This window comes from Gopherus flavomarginatus, chromosome 3 (genome assembly GCF_025201925.1).
Source record: "Gopherus flavomarginatus isolate rGopFla2 chromosome 3, rGopFla2.mat.asm, whole genome shotgun sequence".
NCBI lineage: Eukaryota > Metazoa > Chordata > Testudines > Testudinidae > Gopherus > Gopherus flavomarginatus.
In genome coordinates, this window is record NC_066619.1 from 174,021,274 (window position 1) to 174,042,723 (window position 21,450).

At 42.5% G+C, this 21,450-nt stretch overlaps 2 protein-coding genes across 2 annotated transcripts in view; one reads left to right on the forward strand and one right to left on the reverse strand.

The window, feature by feature from the left end:
* The window catches only part of ARHGEF38 (Rho guanine nucleotide exchange factor 38), a 50,729-nt gene extending 38,583 nt beyond the window's left edge, over window positions 1-12,146 (reverse strand). The window contains exons 1-2 of the mRNA XM_050944555.1: window positions 11,941-12,146; window positions 948-1,138 (exon numbers count right to left, since the gene is read on the reverse strand). Of these exons, the coding sequence (XP_050800512.1) occupies window positions 948-1,138; window positions 11,941-12,142 (393 nt within the window). The 5' untranslated portion in view covers window positions 12,143-12,146. The remainder of the gene's footprint in view (window positions 1-947; window positions 1,139-11,940) is intronic.
* PPA2 (inorganic pyrophosphatase 2) overlaps window positions 1-21,450 on the forward strand; it is a 456,033-nt gene that overhangs the window by 100,826 nt on the left and 333,757 nt on the right. The window lies entirely within an intron of this gene.

Sequence of the window (21,450 nt, forward strand, 5' to 3'; positions counted from 1 at the left end):
CCAGTGTGGATTCTGAGCTGTACTAGTAGCATATACCAGCTGCCTGGCCTGGTAGGCTTTGAGGTAGGAGGACAAGTTAAATTTGTCTGCCAGAACCTGTTGCACACCCAGCATATGAGTGCTCCTGCCTGCAGGGAATGCTGGTACTCCAGCACACAGTTTGCCCAAAACTGCAAAGATTTTTGGGGAAAATGTGCCCTCTCTGAATAGCAGCCAAGTAAGTTTGAAGTTTCTGTGGAAGAGGAGAATGAGTATAATCTGAACTACAAGACCTTAAGGAAAGATGTAATCAGATCCATCCTGCTTACATGTAGCTTCACTATCTAAAATGCAAACACCTCAGGACTTATTGGGTTGCCTAGCCTAGCATTTTCCCACAACAGCTGTTCAAGCAACCAGGATGAGTTTGTTTGAATAAAAGCGGTCTTCAAGGATGAAATTCACCACAGTGTGAAGGGCCATAACATTCAAGCCCCTTACTGGGGAAGTTGGTATAATGGAGCTTCCATGGTGATGGGAGAAAGCCAGGGGAGGGGACGGGAAGTGTAATCTGTGATTACACAGCAGGTTGCTGAAGCAGCATGGAGGAGCTGCGGCTGCTATTCTAGTTCATAGCCTAGAATAATGGCCATGGGGTTCAGGGTGAGGAGGTCTGAGCTGCAGTCCTGTTTCTGTCCCATTTATTCCAGCTTTATGCAGGTGAAATGAACTTCACCCTGAAAGCCTTGGGCATTTAAAGTATTCCTGCTTGCCCTCCCTGCAGCAAGCCCCATCCCCTCCAGAAAGTTATGCCTAGAATTGTACCCAGCACTATGCCATTCCTGCATATCCCTTGGCAGACATTTGTGTTTGTTGTTGATTGCAGACAGAGCAGTGGTAAATTCAGATCTCTGTCAAATCAGCCTTTCCTCCAAAAAACAAAACAAATAAACCCAACACTTTCTTACCTGCTTGTGTCTCAAGGGCTGAACCACTTCCCTGATGCACAGCTCCAGGTCATGGAGGTAGTCTTTCTCTGTCTGCACCAGTTCTGCAATGATTTTTACCCTCTTGGCCATCATTCGCCTGGTCAGCTGCTCTTCATTCTCCTGCAGTGAAGTGACGGGTGACAAGGACCCAGCTTGTGGGGCCATCTTTTCTGTTAAAATTTAGCACAGAAAACTTGTGAGAACTGTAGTTTAAGAACCTGCATTCCCACTATCATGCCTAATCTGGTTAGAGTCACTGATACATGTTTAGTCTATTCAGAGTAATCAAAGATGCTTGGTTTCAGAGTGGTTTCAGATGCTTGGTGTATCTCAGAAAAGGATAAACCCTGCCTCATTGGCTGAAGCAAGGAAAGCCAAACAAGCAGCAGACTCATGTCGTTTCATTGTCCTGGAATGGGGAGCTTCACTGTGGGCAGGGCCGGCTTTAGGCCAATTCCACCAATTCCTCTGAATTGGGCCCCACGCCTAAGAGGGCCCTGCGCCCAGTGAGAATCCCTTCCCTGGCCAGAGGTGCCTTTTTAATTTTTACTCACCTGGCGGCGCTCCGGGTCTTTGGCGGCACTTCAGTGGTGGGTCCTTCGCTTGCTCTGGGTCTTCAGCGGCACTTCGGCAGCGGGTCCTTCAGTGCCTCTGAAGACCTGGAGCGAGTGAAGGACCCGCCGCCGAAGTGCCGCCGGAGACTCGGAGCACCGCCCGGTGAGTACAAGCCCCATGTGTTTTCTTTTTTTTGGGTCATCTCTGCCAGGGCCCCATTGAAACTGTTCAAATTGGGCCCCGCACTTCCTAAAGCTGGCCCTGACTGTGGGACTCCCGTGGCACCTTAATGACTAATAGATTTATTTGGGCATAAGCTTTTGCGGGTAAAAACCTCCACTTCAGATGTATGGAGTGAAAATGACAGATACAGGCATAAATATATATACTGGCACATGAAGAGAAGGGAGTTACCTTATATATATATTTATGTCTGTATCTGTCATTTTCACTCCATGCATCTGAAGAAGTAGCGGGGAAGGAGACCTGCTTGCGGGGGGGTTTGGGGAACACCGGAGCAAACCGCGGGGAAGGAGACCTGCTTGCGGGGGGGTTCGGGGAACACCGGAGCAAACCGCGGGGAAGGAGACCTGCTTGCAGGGGGGTTCGGGGAACGCGAGAGCAACCCGCGGGGAAGGAGACCTGCTTGCGGGGGGGTTCGGGGAACGCGAGAGCACACCGCAGGGAAGGAGACCTGCTTCCCTGCGGTTTGCTCTCGCGTTCCCCGAACCCCCCCGCAAGCAGGTCTCCTTCCCCGCAGTTTGCTCTTGCGTTCCCCGAACCCCCCTGCAAGCCGCCCAACAGCGCTGCAGTGTGGCCACATCTAACACCACTTGCAGCGCTGGTTGCTGTAAGTGTGGCCACTCTGCAGCGCTGGCCCTATACAGCTGTACTAATACAGCTGTAACAACCAGCGCTGCAAAATTGTAGATGTAGACATACCTTGAGCTGTGTAGACAGGTTGTGTATTTTATCTGTAGGTACAGATCTACTTCTTTTTCACAGGAAAAAACACTTAATAGGAAGAGAGCCTTTGGAGAGTGTTTAAGATACTGCTAGCTACAAGATGGTGTATAGAACCAGCAAAAAATGGACATACCATTACTGAGTATCAGTGCAATACTCATATAACAATTTGACAGCAGAGAGACTTACAGCTGAGTGGCAATGCGTTGGAACCGTCTATTGAGACGCACACTCTGATGCTATTTGTGTCAACATCTTGTGTACACCCTATTGTCTAATGAGCCAGTAACAAGATGTATCTTTTATTTTTGCAAGGTGATAACCAATATTGAACATTCTGTAGTTTATGAATGAACTGCTTAGCAGGAGAAGAGTCATAAACATCCAGCAATGCCTGCATAAGACAATGAGGGACTAGGTCTCTGATACTTGGGATAATGTTTATCAGAGAACCAACAAGCTTGCAAGATGGAATATTCTGAGTTGTTCATCATCACGGGTCATAAATAGTTATTGATCCGACATGTCATCATCATCTTCTATAATTATACTGAGTGCTGACCCTGGATATTCAGAAAGGGCAGTTGTGTTGCTAATCTTGCCCTTGTTATATGACACACTTGCTAGTAAGCCTGTGTGGCCATGTTTTTTTTTTTAATCAGAGCATTTATTTGAAAATATCAAAATTGAGGCAAAGACAAAGGATGAGGCTGAATAAATTTGTAGCCTTATTCAGTTAGGCACTTTTCTGCTTAGAGTTTTTTTCTCCTCTTTGGCAATCATTATTTCCACCATTGAGCTTCTCAGCCTTGATGTGCAAATAGAAGAGGGGTGATCAGGAGGGGTGAATGTTTTCTTCTTTAGGTTGAAACATTGCCATCAAAACGGCAAACCAGGCAAAGGAGGTTTCTCCTCTCCAGGCCCAATTGATCAAGGTTTTTAGGCCGATGTGAGCAGGTGCTGATTTCAGTGGAGCTGCATCCACCTATAATACCCATTCATCATGGATGCTGCAAAGTGGAATAAATGAACAGGCTGTTGCTATACCCAGCAATTGGCCCACACCGGTAAAGGGGAGAACAAAGGGGTCATTTGTACCTTTTCGTGGCCTCCTTCCAATTACTTCTGATTTCCTAGCTAAAAACATAGGGCCAGAGCTTTCCGTCTGCTTCCTCTATGCAATAGTGCATTCATTTTTTTTATAGAAATCTTGATTTGTAACTATATTTAAAACTTCAGAGTGAACCACTGAAAATACTGCAGAATTGAATCCGTTTACGTTCTATGTGTAGTGATTTCTGCACAAAAATTAACATTTCCATTGAGGTGGCATGTGAAAATAATTTATCTACCTTGTGAATAAAACACCAGACAACATGAAAAAATCTCACTAGTATCACTCTGTCTGCAGGGCCAGCGCTTCCATTTAGGCGACCTAGGCGGTCGCCTAGGGCGCTAGGATTGGGGGGGGGGCAGCATTTTGCCACCCTCAGCAGCAATTTGGCGGCAGGGGGGTCCTTCCGCACTCTGGGTCTTCGGTGGCAATTCTGTGGCGGGTCCTTCACTCGCTCTGGGACCCGCTGCCAAAGTGTCCCGAAGACTGGGAGCCATGGAAGGACCCCCCACCGCAGAATTGCCGCCAACGACCGGGAGCGAGGTAGGACCCCCACCTAGGGTGCCAAAAACCCTGGCGCCGCTTCTGTCTGTCTGGCTATCAGGACTAATAGAACATTGTTAGAAACGTGAATGTAAACAGACTTATTGAAGAGAAACATTCTAATCTTATGCTATAACTTGTTTTTTTAATGAACAAAATAAAACTATTGCATCCCATTTTGGGCTTCAGGATGTAACCCTTGAGTTATTCTTTTGGTTTGTCATTCAAATTGCTTGATCAAATTCAATCCTTGTATTGTCAGTTCTCACTTATTAGTCTTAATATAGTACATAATATAGGTACCAGGAAATAACTACACTCAACCTCAACACAAAGAAATAGCTAGGAAAAATTTCAGTAAATCTTGTTTTCTTTGTATTTTTTGTAATATATTTCTTTGTATTTTTGTAATATAACTTTACATTTTTGCTAAATATATTTACTATTTCACTTTGGATGTGCCTGTCTCTATACAATGCAAAAGGGAGCTACTGAATCAATGATTATAGCAGAACTTGTGGTTTTATGTTCAGCTGATTGCTTTAAAGCCCTTTGAGGATATTAATAGCATTCTATAGTCAGAAGGGAAAGAGGGGAAAGCTTGAGGAATGCAGCTATATAGCAAACATATACTTCAAATATAGGCAGACTTTATTTTCCATCTGGCACCTGCATCAACAGTGGTATAAGTCTGGTGAGGGCAGGGGGAGGAGAAAGAAGAAATATTGCTTAGGCTCAGTGCCACTGTTGTACAATACAGTCCCTTTGACCTTAGATGTCAAGTTATAACATTCTCCAAGTAATGACATTGTCAAAGGAGGTACCTGTGTTTTACTTGTTCCGTTTGTGAATATGCAGTCTAAAAACATCCCTCAAAGATAATCACCAAGAGGCAAATCCCTGCACTTACCTCCACAAGTACAGAGGGTCTTCCGGCAATAGAACGTCTGTTAGTCTATAAGGTGCCACAGGACTCTTCGCTGCTTTTACAAATCCAGACTAACACAGCTACCCCTCTGATTCTGGCAATAGGCGAGTCTGGGTAGGATTTGTGGAGCTATATACCTTGTGTGCAATACACAATAGATCCCTCATTTGCAATAGCTCCCTCACTGTACAGCAACTTGCAGGAGGTGTTTGGGCCTATTTTGGGGAGAAGCCAGAGCCAGAAGATCCACTATCCTCCAGTCCTTCTACTTCATAGAGTGGGCAGCCCTGAGAGTAGGATTCTAGAGGTCCTAGAGGATGAAATTGCCCCCTCTGCAAAGGGTCGGTACATGGCCTACTTTTGAGGGCTCAAGTGGCACTTTAGTGGCGCATAAGCCTTATGCTGACACTCTGCAGTCAGGGGCATTTCACTCAGCCTGAAGAAGCTATGAAAGTAACAAGTGTGTAAGATGAAGAAAAAAAATACAGTATTTAGAATACAAGAAGAGGAATATTATAGTATATTGCATGAGTTGCCAAGGCAATGAGATTTCTCAGAACACCAAGACCAAAGATGGTTGAATTATCTAATTACAAACTCTTGTCATTATTTGTTTTGCATTAGGTATAGAGAAAATCCACATATTCTATGAAATTCCTTTCTTCAGTTCCTTGAGATTAGACTGTTAATTCTGTGTGTGCTGACAGGAGACTAGAGAGATCCCCATAGGAATGTGCTGGAAGAGAAAGCTTATTGCTGTGTGACAGAAGAATGCCTTGACTGTTAGTGCTATTACCTGCAAATAAACCTTTCCAATATGTCATAGGCTGGTGTATTTATATCAGTCTTATGCTACTTGATTAATGTTGGTAACAGAAGACCTGAGGAAGGGTTACATCCAGTTATATGCACATGTCAAGCTTTGGCATGAATCATCTGCAAGGATTGTCAGGTGTCTCTGACCCAAGATCTAACAATTTTGATTAATAAAATGTTTATTTGTGGGTCTGACCGTGTGTATGGAGATGGAATTCATACACTTTAAAAACATTGGGTCTTAGACACTCTAAGGGAGTGAAGACTATTTCAGTAGCCCTTTGAAGCCTCAGTCATGGATCCCTTTCTGCTAGGTGCTGTACAAACACAGAATACAAAAATGGTTCCCCAAAGAGGTTACATCAGTGAAACTGCAATGACTTCAGCAGAGTTCTCCAGATTTACCCTGGGGCAAGTAAAAGCAGACATACGCCTACTGAATAGAAATTTGAGCATGGAAGGACAAGTGGACTTGTTGCCTTATATGATCTCAAGACAATGGGTATATTTATATAGGTGTATCTTCTGCACCAGTGTAAGATATGCAAACTTTTACTCCTAATTGGACTTTAATTCAATCAAGAAACCAGCTGCTCCAAAGAGCAACAAATTTTGCAGTGCAAGAAAAAATTAGCTCTATGTATATTTAAAATCTAAATATAGTCCAAAGCATATAAGAAATTGAGGGAGAAATATGTGGGCTTTCAATGAGGAGATGCAGAAGCAGGGGGTTGGAGAAGCTGTCAGCTGACAGGAAGAAGAGGCATGCTGTTCAGAAAAAAGCTGGGGGAGAGGCTGTTCTCTGACTTCTTAGAACTTCAAAGGGTAGTGCTGCTACCCTCCAAGATACTGCAAACAATTTGACAGTACAGCTGATCAGTACACCACTAAAGTGACAAGTCAAAAGCAAAGGTATTAATACTAGATAGACTTCCAACATGAAGATTTTTCAAAAATATTTATTACCTTAAAGTGAAATACTGCAAATCCCTAAATCAGATACTTTCTGGAAACCCATTTTTTCCATAATCCCTCACAGAATAATATGCCAAGCTCTTATTTAGCTAGGTTTTAAAAGAAACAAACGTAACATAAGTAATCTCTTCAAATATTTTGTGTGTTCCTCCTAGGTTCACATGGCTGCAGCACAGCTATAGCACTGTAGCTGATGGAGGTAATCCATCTTTCTTAAAGACGGTATCTAGGCCAATGGAAGAATTTTTCTGTTGACCTAGCTGCACCTATACAGGGAGTTAGGTCAACCTAACTCCGTCATACAGGGTGCAAAATTTTTCACAGCCCTGAGCAACATAGCTAGGTCAATCTAATTTCTAAGTGTAGACCTGGCTTCGCTTACACCCTGATCCTGCAGACAGTTATGCATGTGAGTAGCTACGCTCACTGAACTTGAGTTACTCAAGTACAAAAGTGTGTGCAGGATGGAGGCCTTAGAGTAGTCCAAGACCAGATAACAATGACTTTCACTGCTGTTGGCCCAAGTTTTATAGGAAAGACCAAATCTTACTAGTAGGGAGACCAACAATTTGTTTTAAAACCTGACAAACTAACCATTACTTTCTACATGATTTTTAAGGACAGTATTAATTTCCTCAATTATTCAGTCAAAAGTAAACAACATTATTTTCAGGAAACTGGGAGTCAGAAGTCCTAAGACGTATCTAAGCACATATAAGATCCCCATCAATGTTTCTAAATAAATCACAAGCATTAATGAATTATCTTCATGACATCTATGTGCAATAGTAATGTATTACCCCCACTTTACCAGGAGGAGAACTGTGGTATAGAGAAATGACTTAGACAAGGAGTCTGTGGCAGATCCAGGAAACAAACACAGATCTCCTGAATTCCAACCAGCTTCCTTTTTATTTTGGTTCTGCCACTGATTGAGGTGCTCTGTGACATCAATCAGTAGGTGCCTAGGTTTACCCATATGTAAAATGGGGCTAATAATACCTAGCTACCTTACAGAAGATACTGAGAGACTTGACTGACGTTTGTAATGCATTGTGAAATTTAAGAATGAAATGATGCTATTGAAGTGCAAAATGTGCAGCCTTTCTCAAGAGGAATTTTTTAAACAAATGAAACATCAAGATGTTGAATGACCACTCACACTAGATAAGTGCATTAACTGGATGTTTCTGATATAATCATTAGCTAAAATTTCCATAGCTGTGTTGCTAATTAAGTGATTACTTTTTAAAGTGAAAAGCCTTTACAATGGGAAGTTCACACCTCTTGTGATCCTGTTGTTTCAATATCTCGATTCACAAAGCTAACTGAATGCCCCTGGTTATCTTTGCAACCAGAGACCTAGTAACTCTTTTTAGATGAAAGTTTAGATTCTGTAGAAAATGGGAAAATCTAATGAAAATCCATGGGGAGGCCCTAGATCCCTAAGAATTGTGGATTTTTCATGTCTGTAATTTTACTCATACAAATTGCACCCATTTTTCTGTGTGCCTAATAACCTTTTAAAAGTAAATTCTAGTGCCTGTGAAAGGGCTGGGATGACAACAGCACAATTATAGCATGGATTATAGCTGCTCTCATCATCTAGGCTACGTCTATGATACAGAAGCACAGCAAGGATGCAGCTGCTGCAGCACCTTAGTGTAGACCAGGGTTAGGCAACCTATGGCACACGTGGCAAAGGCGGCACACAAGCTGATTTCCGTGGCACTCACACTGCTCGAGTCCTGGCCACCGGTCCGGGGGGGCTGTGCATTTTAATTTAATTTTAAATGAAGCTTCTTAAACATTTTAAAAACCTTATTTACTTAAAATACAACAATAGTTTAATTATATATTATAGACTTATAGAAAGAGACCTTCTAAAAATGTTAAAATATATAACTGGCCTGCAAAACCTTAAATTAGAGTGAATAAATGAAGACTCGGCACACCACTGCTAAAAGGTTGCTGACCCCTGGCGTAGACGCTTCCTACATTGACAGAAGGAGTTTCTCCATCAATTGTAGTTAATCCACCTCTTCGAGAAATGGAGAGAATTCTTGGGTCAATCTAGCCATGTCTGTGCTGGGGGTAGGTCAACCTGACTATAAAACTCAGGACATAAGATGGTATGATGTAGCCAAGCCCCAGTGAATGTGCTGCTTCTATTGAGGTAGTTACCATCACTCGGAGATGGTTTTCGTTCAGCAATGGAAAAGCTCCTTCCAACGACATAGCTTGTGTCTACGCTACAGGGTTATATCGTGACATAACTAGGTCAGTCTAAGGGCTTGCCTACACTGGTATTTTACAGCACTGCAACTTTCTCACCCAGGGGGGTGAAAAAACACCCCCCCTGAGTGCTGCAAGTTTCAGTGCTGTAACGTGCTAGTATAGACGGCGCACATGCTTCCAGTGCTGGTAGCTATGCCCCTCATGGAGGTGGTTTTTTTAGAGAGCCCTATTTTGCACCAGGACAGTGTACCTACATTAGGGGTTTCAACTGGTGTCGCACAGTCAAAACTCTCATAAATTTTCCTAATATAAACAGGCTTAACTTAAATACCATTGTAGACAAGACTTTTCATGTGTGAGGCCTTCTCAACAGGATTGAGGCACATTGTAGAAGGGCAGGGTTGCCTCCCTTTCTCTGTCTGTTCAGAGAATGTGGCCAGATCTATCAAGCTAGTATTTTTCACTTAAACTAAAATTTCTTAAACCCTGCCCCCTCCCCCCCAAAAAAACCTACTAGTTCAGAAAATGTTTGATAAGACACAGTTAACTGTCAGATCAGTGCTTCTGTAAATCTTATTTTTATTAACAAGTTTGACCAGCCCTGCAGATTTCCTTCCCCACAAATAAACCCTGAATTATCTCTGCTAAAGATCCTCTAAATATAAATTTGCACTGCTCTTTCCAAATTGGTTACAGTTCATTTTGCTATCAAGAATGACAATTCACTCATAGACTCATAAACTCTAGGACTGGAAGGGATCTCGAGAGTTCATCGAGTCCAGTCCCCTGCCCTCATGGCAGGACCAAATACTGTCTAGACCATCCCTAACAGACATTTATCTAACCTACTCTTAAATATCTCCAGAGATGGAGATTCCACAACTTCCCTAGGCAATCTATTCCAGTGTTTAACTACCCTGACAGTTAGGAACTTTTTCCTAATGTCCAACCTAAATCTCCCTTGCTGCAGCTTAAGCCCATTGCTTCTTGTTCTATCATTGGAGGCTAAGGTGAACAAGTTTTCTCCCTCCTCCTGATGACACCCTTTTAGATACCTGAAAACTGCTATCATGTCCCCTCTCAGTCTTCTGTTTTCCAAACTAAACAAACCCAATTCCTTCAGGAAACCACTAGAAGGTTTCAGAGGGGTAGCCGTGTTAGTCTGTATCAGCAAAAACAACCAGGAGTCCTTGTGACACCTTAGGGTACGTCCAGACTAGCCGCCGGATCGGCGAGTAGCAATCGATTTATCAGGGATCGATATAGCGCATCTCATCTAGACACGATATATCGATCCCCGAACGTGCTCCCATCGACTCCAGAACTCCACCAGAGCGAGCAGCGGTAGCGGAGTCGATGCGGCAGTCACGGCCGTTGATCCTGCGCTGTGAGGATGGGAGGTAAGTCAAAATAAGATACGTCAACTTCAGCTATGGTATTCCCGTAGCTGAAGTTGTGTATTTTACATCAAACCCCCACCCCCCACCACATGTGTAGACCAGGCCTTAGAAACTAACAAATGTATTTGGGCATAAGCTTTCATGGGCTGATGAAGTGGGTTATAGCCCATGAAAGCTTATGCCCAAATAAATTTGTTTAATCTCTAAGGTGCCACAAGGACTCCTGGTTGAATTCAATAGAAGAAGACTATAGCTCTGAAACCCAGTAGCCCTAATCTTCTCTCACTTTAAGGTAGTTTTGCACTGCTGTAACTCCATAGACTTCTGTGACTTCCTCACTCCGGATTTACTGTAATATAAGTGAGAAGAGACTCAAGCCCAATGTGTGTGGGAGGAAGGAGCAGCACCTTCAGTAAAGATCACCTATCATGTATTCTAGTATATGCTAATAGTTAAGTTTCTTTTCTCTTTTGGCAGAACAATGAAGTAAGTTTTTTCCCACTTTACTGATATAATTATCTTAGTATTACTGTTTTCTCAAAATATTAAGCTGTAAGTAACTCAAATTCCAAAGTATGATTTGTTTTTCACTAAGCACCAGCAAATTAGCTAATAGTGAATTTCTCCTTAAAGTCAGTATTGCAGAGAGAAAAAATTAACCTAAAGCTCTTCATACTTCTTACTACATCTGAATAGGTAGCATTTTAGTCACTGAAAGGGAATGTCATCACCAGACCTGTTAACTGCATTTCAACAGCTCAGTAGCTATGTACATTATATTTTCCATTTGAGGGAATGCTGTTCTTTTATTAAATGCACCAAAACCATATATATTTTATTAAAACACATAATTGTTTTATTCCCCTGATACAAGATTATTGCCATAAAAGGTATTCTGATGACATAGTTCATATAACTATTAAAAGCATGTAATTGAGTGTACTTGAAATTCAGACATATTCAGTCAAGATAAGATATGAACAGGCAAATTTTTCTTTTAAATTTAATCAAGCTTTAAGTTAAACAAAAATATCCCTTCCCACCTCTATTAGTTTGACAGTATATATTCCATTCCACAGAATACTATGAGCTCATGCGGAGACATATTTTCAAAATACTGAAGAACTGGTAGATAATATGGCTAACATGTAGAGTAGGATTTCAGTTCCATGTATATTTTGTACATAAGCTTTAAAAAGCTGGGCATCATATGAATCCCATTTGGAATCTTGTGCAAGTGGCATTATGTATAAATATAAAACCAGCCAAGAATGGTTACCATAGTGGTGGGGGGGGAAATGGTAACTTAGATTTTAAGCTTTTTGAGATAGGGACTACTGCCTTGTTCCCTATTTATAGGGTGCCTGGCACAATGGGGTCCTGGTTTGTGATAGGGCTGCAATACAAATAATAAATAAGTAGATTTTTTTCTGTTACCTTGTAACTTCTGGCTGTATTCTGTCCTGTCGGATTGGCTCCTCCTCAAAGTGCCAGAGTTACCCTGGTCCACAGAAACACTGTTCTCAACAACAGTGTCTGTCTTCCTTCTCTCCAACATGTACAGTCTGTGCTTCAAGAAGGTCAAATTCTTCCTCTTGGCTCCCATGCCTTCTTTCCCAAGGGCTTCTTTGGTTTCCATTTTCAGCAGTGACAACACTCTTCCTTGGGAGAATGTCGATTCTTAGGGAGCTGGGTTTAGTGCTTGTTTCCCAGGTGAGTGCAAAAGCTGCCAATCAGCTCAGCTCACCTGTCTTTGACTTCACAAGTTCACTTGTTCCCTGGCTCAGGTTGCCTGCCACCTCGACTACAGCCTCGCAGGGCCCCACCCCTATGAAGTCATCCTCTGCTGCCCTTGGAGCCTGACTGTGGAACCTGCCACCTGTTACCTGAGAGGCCAGCAGCCCGGGCTCGGGCAAAGGGAAGGGCTGCGCTGCGCTGCAGCGGAGTGACCCCGATGCTTGTGGGCAATGGGCCCCTTCTGAATACAGATGTGCCCCAGGGACAAAATAGGATTTAAAAATCGCTGTTTGGATAGTGACAGGAAAGAGTCTCTCAGACCCCTCCCCCTCTGCTGGGGCTGTACCTGTCTCCGCTGAGCGATGTGCCCGGTGCGGTGGGGAAGCCGGCGCACGCTGTCATGCAGGGCAGGCAGCGATCACACACAGCAGGCTCGCTCTGGTTTCCCATCCATCCGGAGCCGGAGCGGCCCTGAGCAAACCAAAACGGAGGTTAATCCGTTTACAATGGCTGCCCTGGAGGCTTTCCCCGTCTCTGTGTTCATGGGGCAGTAACTTAATGCACCAGGGACTGGTCACGCTCTAACTCCATGGCTTTTCCTTTCTCCATTGTCAGTGTGAACAGGCAGCTCAGTACAGGGGACCTCATTCCTCCCCCCTTCCACCCAACCCCTTCTCCCTCGCAGGGACTAGAGGGGAGACACTCTCCAGTGCAGTGGTTTTCAACCTGTGGTCTGCAGAATATGTCTAAGATTTTCAGTGGGGTTGACACCTCCATTTGAAATATTTTAGGGGTCTGCAAATGAAAAAAGGCTGAAAATCACTGGTCTAGCACTAGAAAGGAAACAATGTGTGGGGGCGTGTGGAGGGGTGGTCAAATGGGTAATGAAAAAGTTGCCTGAGGTGGGACACTGAATGCACCCGAGGGCTTGTCTAGATTAGGGAAACTGGCATGTTTCGCACTGGTACCGGGGCGGCTCCAGGCCCCAGCATGCCAAGCGCGTGCCTGGGGTGGCAAGCTGTAGGGGGCGTTCTGCCAAGCCATGAAGGCAGCAGGCAGGCTGCCCTTGGCGGCTTGCCTACGGAGGGTCTGCTGGTCCCACTGCTGCCTGCCGGGCAAAATCCCTAGAGCTGCCCCTGACAAAGGGCGAGAAGAAGGGATAGTGGAACTAGGGGAAAGATATACACAAAGGACTGTACTCCTAATTATTTCCTCCTGGTGTCTTTGGACTTTGAGATCTCTGGATGAAAAGCATTATATAAATTTGCTTCAGTACGTATGGGCAGACTCCTACTTGCCCTGACTTCAGTGTCCATTGCGTCAGCCCCTGTAAGAGATTATATTGTTATTTTCAGTTGTGCCTGGCATTTTAAACAGTGCCATGTAACCTGTCTGAGAGGGTCTAATCAACAGACTTAAAAACACCAGCAGCTGATAAATCTTCTGCATTAGGACCTTGCCTACCCTAGGGATCCAACTCCACCACTGGTGGCAAGCAATGGATGTAGCTGCACTGATGCCCTGGCCCAAGGCTTCTTCCTTACAAAGAGATCGAGTTGTAGCACCCATCTTATACTGTCTGCATAGGTTCTTATACTGCATTTAACACTGTAGTGTCTGAGCACCTTCCCACAGTCGATAAATAATGTGACTACTTCCATACTATAAACTGCAGCCATGCCTATAGTTTTATAACTGCAGCTGACATTGTGAAGGACTGCAGTGAAACCGCAAAAAGAAAAGATGCAGTGCCGCAGTTCTTGTGCCTCATTTCAGCATTTATTTTTCCTTAAATGCCTCAGGCTGTGAAGCAGCAGGAGTCCATTGTCCTGTGATAATTGTTCTTATTCCATTGACATTACCTCTTAATTAAAGCTCCTAGTTCCTTCCAAGTGGTGAAACTAAAGGATTACAAAACTATTAAATGAATTAGCATGCTAAATGCAGCTGTTTGTTAGTGCTGCATGAAATCCCACCCCTAACACCTAATAGAAGAATAAAGCAGTTAAAGGTTTACTGTGAAGACTTTGTGTAGACCAAGAGCATACATATAAGAGATCTCCCTTACATTTTGAATTGCTCTAAATACTTCTCTTGTCTGTATGTTAAGTAATACAAGTTTCTTAAAGGTGACAACTGCTGTGGATGCACTGGTAAGAAAAGTGTGAAGGCAAGCAGATATGTGGTGGTGATAGCACTGTGATAAATTGCAGAGCCTTAAGAATCTCATCAGTGAACAATAGATTAAGGTGAGGGAGCTCAGTGGCCAGTTCTTTTCATTTGATGCTTTATGAACTCTTGCTGGTCATGGTTGTCAGGGCCCATGACTTCCATCATTTTCCTGTGGTTTTATTATATTTTTAAGTAATGAATTTTTGGGGAAGAGACTATTTTCCATGTAGGTAGGTAGATGTGGTAGTAAACTATGGAACAAACTTTATTACGTCCTGGGCTTCATCGGAGGCTCTGCCCAACCTACCTAGGGTTATGACCAAGTTTAACACATTTAATAAAGTTTAGCAGGTGCAAATATATTCTCCCCCTTCCCAAAATTATTCTCCAGAGTAAAAGTGTCTTCCATTAGCAAGGATGCTGTTTCAGGGACATTGGTTGCATGATGCCATTTGCTGCATTATTTGTCCTTGCAATGGCTTAACGATCTACACAACAGCATTACTTTTTATGGAACCCTTCTGAAGTATCCACATACAAGACAGCTTTCTGGGACTGCTGCATGCTGTCCAGCACTGTTATTGAAAACAGGAGCTTCTGGGTAATTTCTTAACTCAAAGGCATTGCAGTATGAGTTGAAGTTTGGGATTGTGGCTCCCTGTCCACACTGTAGACAAACCATTGTAGATTGTCCTGGTTCAACCAACCATGAGCCAAAGGACTTCATCACAACTGGTACAACCAGTGCTTGGTAAAAACAAACGTCCTGTGTGATAGCCCAGATTGGAGGATGGAGACCTGGGGTATGTAACAACAAGACACCAGGTTTTAACTAGACACCCTTGTAAACTATTTCTTCTCCTTCATTCTACAGTACTTTATCTGGCTTGCAATAAAACTACACAAAAATTACCATAACTCTCTGTGAATTACTTGAGCTTAGCTGCTAGACACAATGCATGAAGAAATAAAGAAATAACTCAAATTCTAGAAATTATTCCAGTTCCATTCCAACCTTAAAACCAATTAGTGAATGGATAATATTAAAGTTTAAACAAATTACATACTTTTTAAATTAAGGTGCAATCTCGCTAATCCCCCAACACCTTGTCTTTATGTAATTCTTAGAAAATTGGAATCTAGTTGATGTTTGCATTCATATGAGTTATTTATAAATTGTGCTATTTAAGAGACAGAACAGGTGCTGATCTCAACATGGAAAATATTGGCATTGTGTTCCCAAGCAACAGTATTAGGTTATTGTTGTGTGGTCAGTGCTAATTTTTATTTGGATCCAGAGCCATAAATGAAGCAAAAGCACCATCAAGACTCTGATAGCCCGTAAGTAAGCAAACGGTTATTTGTTTTTGTGGCTCCTCACAGCTGTGACATGATATTTCTTTTTAAGCTATTGAAAATAATGTATTTGTACTTTTGTGCATTTATATTAAATAATGGGCTTGGTTAACTACCACTTTTTAACTTCAATGAATTTATACTTGTTTAAAGCTGTAGTAAGCAGGCCCAACATTTTCAACTTTATTATTGAAACTGGACCATCTAAACCAGGGGTCGGCAACCTTTCAGAAGCGGTGTGCTGAGTCTTCATTTATTCACTCTAATTTAAGGTTTTGCGTGCCAGTCATACATTTTAACGTTTTTAGAAGGTCTCTTTCTATAAGTCTATAATATATAACTAAACTATTGCTGTATGTAAAGTAAATAAGGTTTTTAAAATGTTTAAGAAGCTTCATTTAAAATTAAATTAAAATGCAGAGCCCCCTGGACCGGTGGCCAGGACCCGAGCAGTGTGAGTGCCACTGAAAATCAGCTCGCGTGCTGCCTTTGGCATGCGTGCCATAGGTTGCCTACCTCTGGTCTGAACCGTGGACTATTTTAATCTAATCAAGGTTAAGGGACAAACTGTGTTACATTGCACCAGGATGATGCTAGTAATGTTAATGTAGTTACAATGGCTTAATTTGTCCAGGATCACCATGGTGAAATACCCCTTTCTGTTGAACTCAAACGCCTAGTGTGGAATGGCAAATAATAGGCATGTGGGTTCCATCAGTAGTCCCAATACTATTCGGTAGCCGCAACCTTGCAAATCCATCCATCCTTAGCATTGCTAAGATGTATGACTGAGGGCAGCAGCACACTCTTAATAGATGTGCACACCAAACTGGTGAGCTATAGACTGGTAACAATTGGGGGTGGTAAGTTTCCATATAGCAACAGCCAAATGCTCCTCTGCAATGAGAAGAATTCTCATATTGATATTCTGCCATTGCAGCGTCAGGATGAGCTCTGCACAAATACTTAAACTGTTAACTCTTTAGAACAGGGGCTGCTTTTTTGTTCTGTGTTTGCACAATGCCTAGCACAACGGAGTCCTAGTCTGCTCCTGGGACTCTGAGGCACCATGATACAAATAGCCTTCCACATCCTGAAGTTCTTGCTGCCTCTGTTGGCTGTCTCAGTTCTGCAGCACTATACTGTCCCACCAGTTGGTGTTAGCTAGGCAAGCCCAGAAGCAGCACTCCACCAAGTAAAACCACTGTAGGAAAATGTCATGCAGAAGTAACTGCTTGATTTCCTCCTCCTCCTCTTTCAGGAATCACACAGCATCACAGCAGTTCTGTTGGTGGATGTCTCAATTCATCCAAAGCCATCTGGCTGTGTGACAGCCAATACATCTAGATTCTAGAGCACTCTGTTTGTATCAATGATTGTCAGAGTCATGCCACTAAGCAGTGTTTCTTCCAGGCTATGTGACAGCAGATTGAAAATGGTACTACCTCTCTAGAACCATATTAATTATGGAATAACAAAATCACATGATTTTGTCCTGATAATTTGACCCCAACCACAAGAATTCCTGTAGGTTCTGGCAAGTGTCCTACAATGAGCTGCAAGAAAAAATCATGGTGAAACATTGTGTAACGGGGCATGTTACAATTGTACCATTGGATAGCTGCCAGATTGCTGTGAAGTAATTTAATAAAAGCATAGAGTTACATGGACACACAATGATTCATCAGGGAAGTAGCATAAACCAGCATATGCAAAGTGGTATGGATTCACTTTCGATGAAGTTATAATGAGAAAACATACACAGAAAAACTTCCCTGTTAAACAAGGCCTAAGACCAGAATTTGTCTAATAAGTTTTTAATTCTTTAAATGTAAATAGAGTTTAAGGGCCATTTTGGTCCCTTCAATATCAATGGAATTTTTACCAGTAATTTCCATGAAACCAGGATTTCAACATATAGCTCTGTAAGGGTGAAATTCACCCCTGTGCACAGGGTTAGCACAAAGTATATGCACTAAAAATAGAGTTTAAGTATACATCTATACTTCAGTCTGGAGGTGTGATTCCCAGCTTCAGAAGACATACCCATGCTCTCTCTGATTGAGCTAGTGCAGGGGTTCTCAAACTGGGGGTTGGGACCTCTCAAGGAGTCATGAGGTTATTACATAGGGGTCATGAGTTGTTAGCCTCTACCCCAAACTCCACATTATATCCAGCATTTATAATGGTGTTAAATATATTAAAACGTATTTTTAATTTGTAAGGGAGGGTTGCACTCATAGGCTTGCTATGTGAAAGGGGTCACTAGTACAAAAGTTTGAGAACTACAGAGCTAGTGCACTAAAAAATAGTGTGTAGCTGCCATGGCGTGAGCTGCAGAAAAGGCTCTGCCCCGAGTAGCCCTAGGATCTCCAATGGGTACATCCTTGAGGTGGTTAGCCTGTCCTGCAGCTTCCACCGCAGCAGCTATGCACTATTTTTTATTGTACTAGCTCAATGAGAGTTAGCATGGGTATGTCTCCGCAAGCTGGGAATCATACCTCCAGCTCGAAGTGTAGATGTATCCTTAGAGGTGCATAGGTCTGCATTAGCTCTCTGCACAGGACTTACTTGCACTCCATGTAACCTTAGATGGGATTGTAGTCACAACAATCCTCGAAGGTGCTTCATTTGCTTTTCTCTCCATGGACCTACTTGTCTGAAACAGAGAAACGATATGCTATGTGAAGAGCCACTCCCTGCACTTGCTGTTTGAAATTTCTTTGCCCTCAGTTCACACAGGTATAAATGACTACACAGGCAGAAGGTGGAAAATCAGAACCTACAATGATGACGTCCCCAAGAAATACTTTCTTGTCTGCCAGCTACATAAATAGAGAAAGTAAAGAGTTCAGATGTCTCTCTTAGCCCCTGGTCTCTGTAAAAGTAGATATTATTGCACATATGGTCTTTTTTCTATCAGCTACCACTCTGACGGCATGCAAAATGTTAGGTGTACTAAAACACCCGTGGGAGAGTAAAATTGAGATGTAAATAGTGATAAGAACTACCGCATGACTGCATCTCAGAGGACTTTGAGCACTGGAACCTATCCATTGAAAGTTGTTAATATATATACACTATATGTCCTCAGCTAAGCCATGAGATAAGAATATGATAGATCTGGAATTAAAGTGGCAAAAATGGGTGGAAATAGGAATCTGCTACTTGATTTTTTCATGATGAACAATTCAAAGCTGAGTTACCTTGACACTTACACTGAAAAAGCTCCCAAATGAACTGAGAAAGCTACTGAGAAAGTAATAAAAAACCAAACCCATGAAGTGTTTGGCATATGAGTGTCACCTTGCCTCCTACTGTTGATCTTGCCAGAGGGGAGCTTCCAGTAGAGAAAACAGGTCTTTAAAAGTAAGTGACCAGTGGCGGATTGATTGCTTTTTAGCCACTTTTATTGCAGATGTTTATGTGAGATTAATGAAGCTATTTTCCCTTGAAGGAGCCAGGGGGACTGTGGGATTTTTCTGAGCTGAGAGCTCAAGTTAGCAGGTTGTGCAACCAGGTAAGCTGCACTGCTTATTTTTCATCCTTTGAATAAAGACTCTGCCTGAGTATACACATACAGAAATGTATGTAGAGGGGGACAAGGTATTCGAAAGGAAACACAGGGAGAGGGGCAAGGTGGATGGTTACAGGAGGGCCATCAGGAAGCACTACAGAACTGCATCAGTGAGAGTGGACACAGACTGGAGGGGATGATGCAGCAGAATCTGTTGCAGCAATCTTCCTAAATGGTAATGATAGGACTGTCAAAGCCAAAAGGGCAAAACTCTAAAGCTGGTGACCACTTTCCATGCTTGCCAAGGCTTACCTCGGTATTCTCCACATTTGTTCTGGTCTTTGACCCAGCCCATTTACGGCCTTGCCTGCCTGAAGAAAGAAAAATACAGGTCAGGGTATATGGGCTTTCTGGTATTGGTGTGGCAAAAGGGCCTGTGTATCTAATTCCTTGGGGTAAAGCTCGTAGACCATTTCCCACTGGTGCCTTGACCTACCATGCAGTGCAAGTCTCAAACCCAGAGGTTACCAAGTGAGAGCAGTTGATACCACACAAACAGGGGCTACACTCTGACTCAGTGAGACCAGCAGACTGCTGCTTGGTCACTTCTTAGCATAAAGCTTCCAGGCCCCATGTCTAAGCAACTAGTTGCTAGACCTCTTGCCAGCCAGAGTCGTCTTGCTTCCTCCTTTGGTTCCTACTCCTTGTTCCTGTTGCCTTGCTTTGCCCCTACTCCCTTGCCCTAACTCTAGTTATTGGCTCTGGCTTGACCCTGGGTGTGACACTGGTTTGATCCTTGGCGTGGCTTCTAATTCTGACTGTAACCCTGGTGCACCCCTGATGCTAGTCTAGGATCTGACCATTAGGTCAGACTGCCCACCTATGGGCCCTGATGTTATCTCAGCCACTGACCAGGGGCTGGGAGTGAAGAATGATGAAGACTATCCCTACCTATATTAAAAGCTACTGTTAATTATGGCTTGGGACACTGCCCAATCTGAGCAGGGACAAACTGGAAAGTATGGAATCCAGGGTTTCTGTGCTGTAATTTATAAAGGCAGAACGATGTGTCCAGTCTCTGCTTTCACCATTCTTAATAGCTTCCTTCTTTTTTTATTTTCTTAATTAAAAAATTAATTCTCAAATTAAAAATAAAATGCTAGTACACTGTTGTTCCTGTTGGGAGAAATCATGACCCAAATTTGCATTTTGCTCACTTTGGTCTCTATACTGTTTTTCTTTTTAATGAGGAGGAAAGGTAAATTTACTAAGCAAGGGCTAATCTGGGCTTTTCTTTGTTAGGGGGTCACAGCAGCATAGCAGCACTCTTTTCCCAAGAAAATATTCTGACTTGATCGATCAAGTAGCTGGGACTGTGACATCAAAGCTAACCAGGGAAAGCAAGAAAATGAGCTGGGCAAAGGTAAAGATACAGGGAGACGAATCCTGATTTAAAAAAAAATAAAATAAAGGTGTAAAATTTCACCAAAGCCATAGAAAGTTTGTATTAAAATGATGTGAGGTTTTGATGTTTGAAAACTTCACAAATCAAGAGAAGAAAATGGGACCTTTAGGCACTGCTGTAATATAAATAAATGAAATAATATCTATTATTTATCTAAATTAAACAAAAGTTTCCAAACATTGCAGGTATGAACTATTAGAAGTAGAGCCCCTAAAATAACATGATAAAATAAACTCAACTCTACTCACTGTAGACTTTGCCCTCTTTAATTAATGACAGAATTTCTTATTACTACAAGGTGGTATTGCAAATCAATAGGTGAAATTTAAACTTTAGTTAGAATGGGACAAAGTGATGCTCAGGTCTTGTGATGGCCCTTTCCACATGGGGATGAGTTTCACTCAGCAAGTGCAAGAATGGTTGAGTCTAGTCTGTAGATGAAAGTAGCATTATAGTGAATGTTGATGACGGTGTGATTGCAAGTTGAGAGCAAAAGCACTGAACTAGCACGTAACATATTAATGAAATGCTTTTATTAGCTGAAAAGATAAAAACAATGATTTTCTCCAGAGGGAAGGTAAAATGGGACGCCGAGTGGTGTTTGGGATTTTTTAGTGATAAAATGTTTCAAAATTTTTTTTGGTATTTAAATTGCTTGCCATGATAGCTGATAAAAAATGTTTATGGGCAAAATGTATTG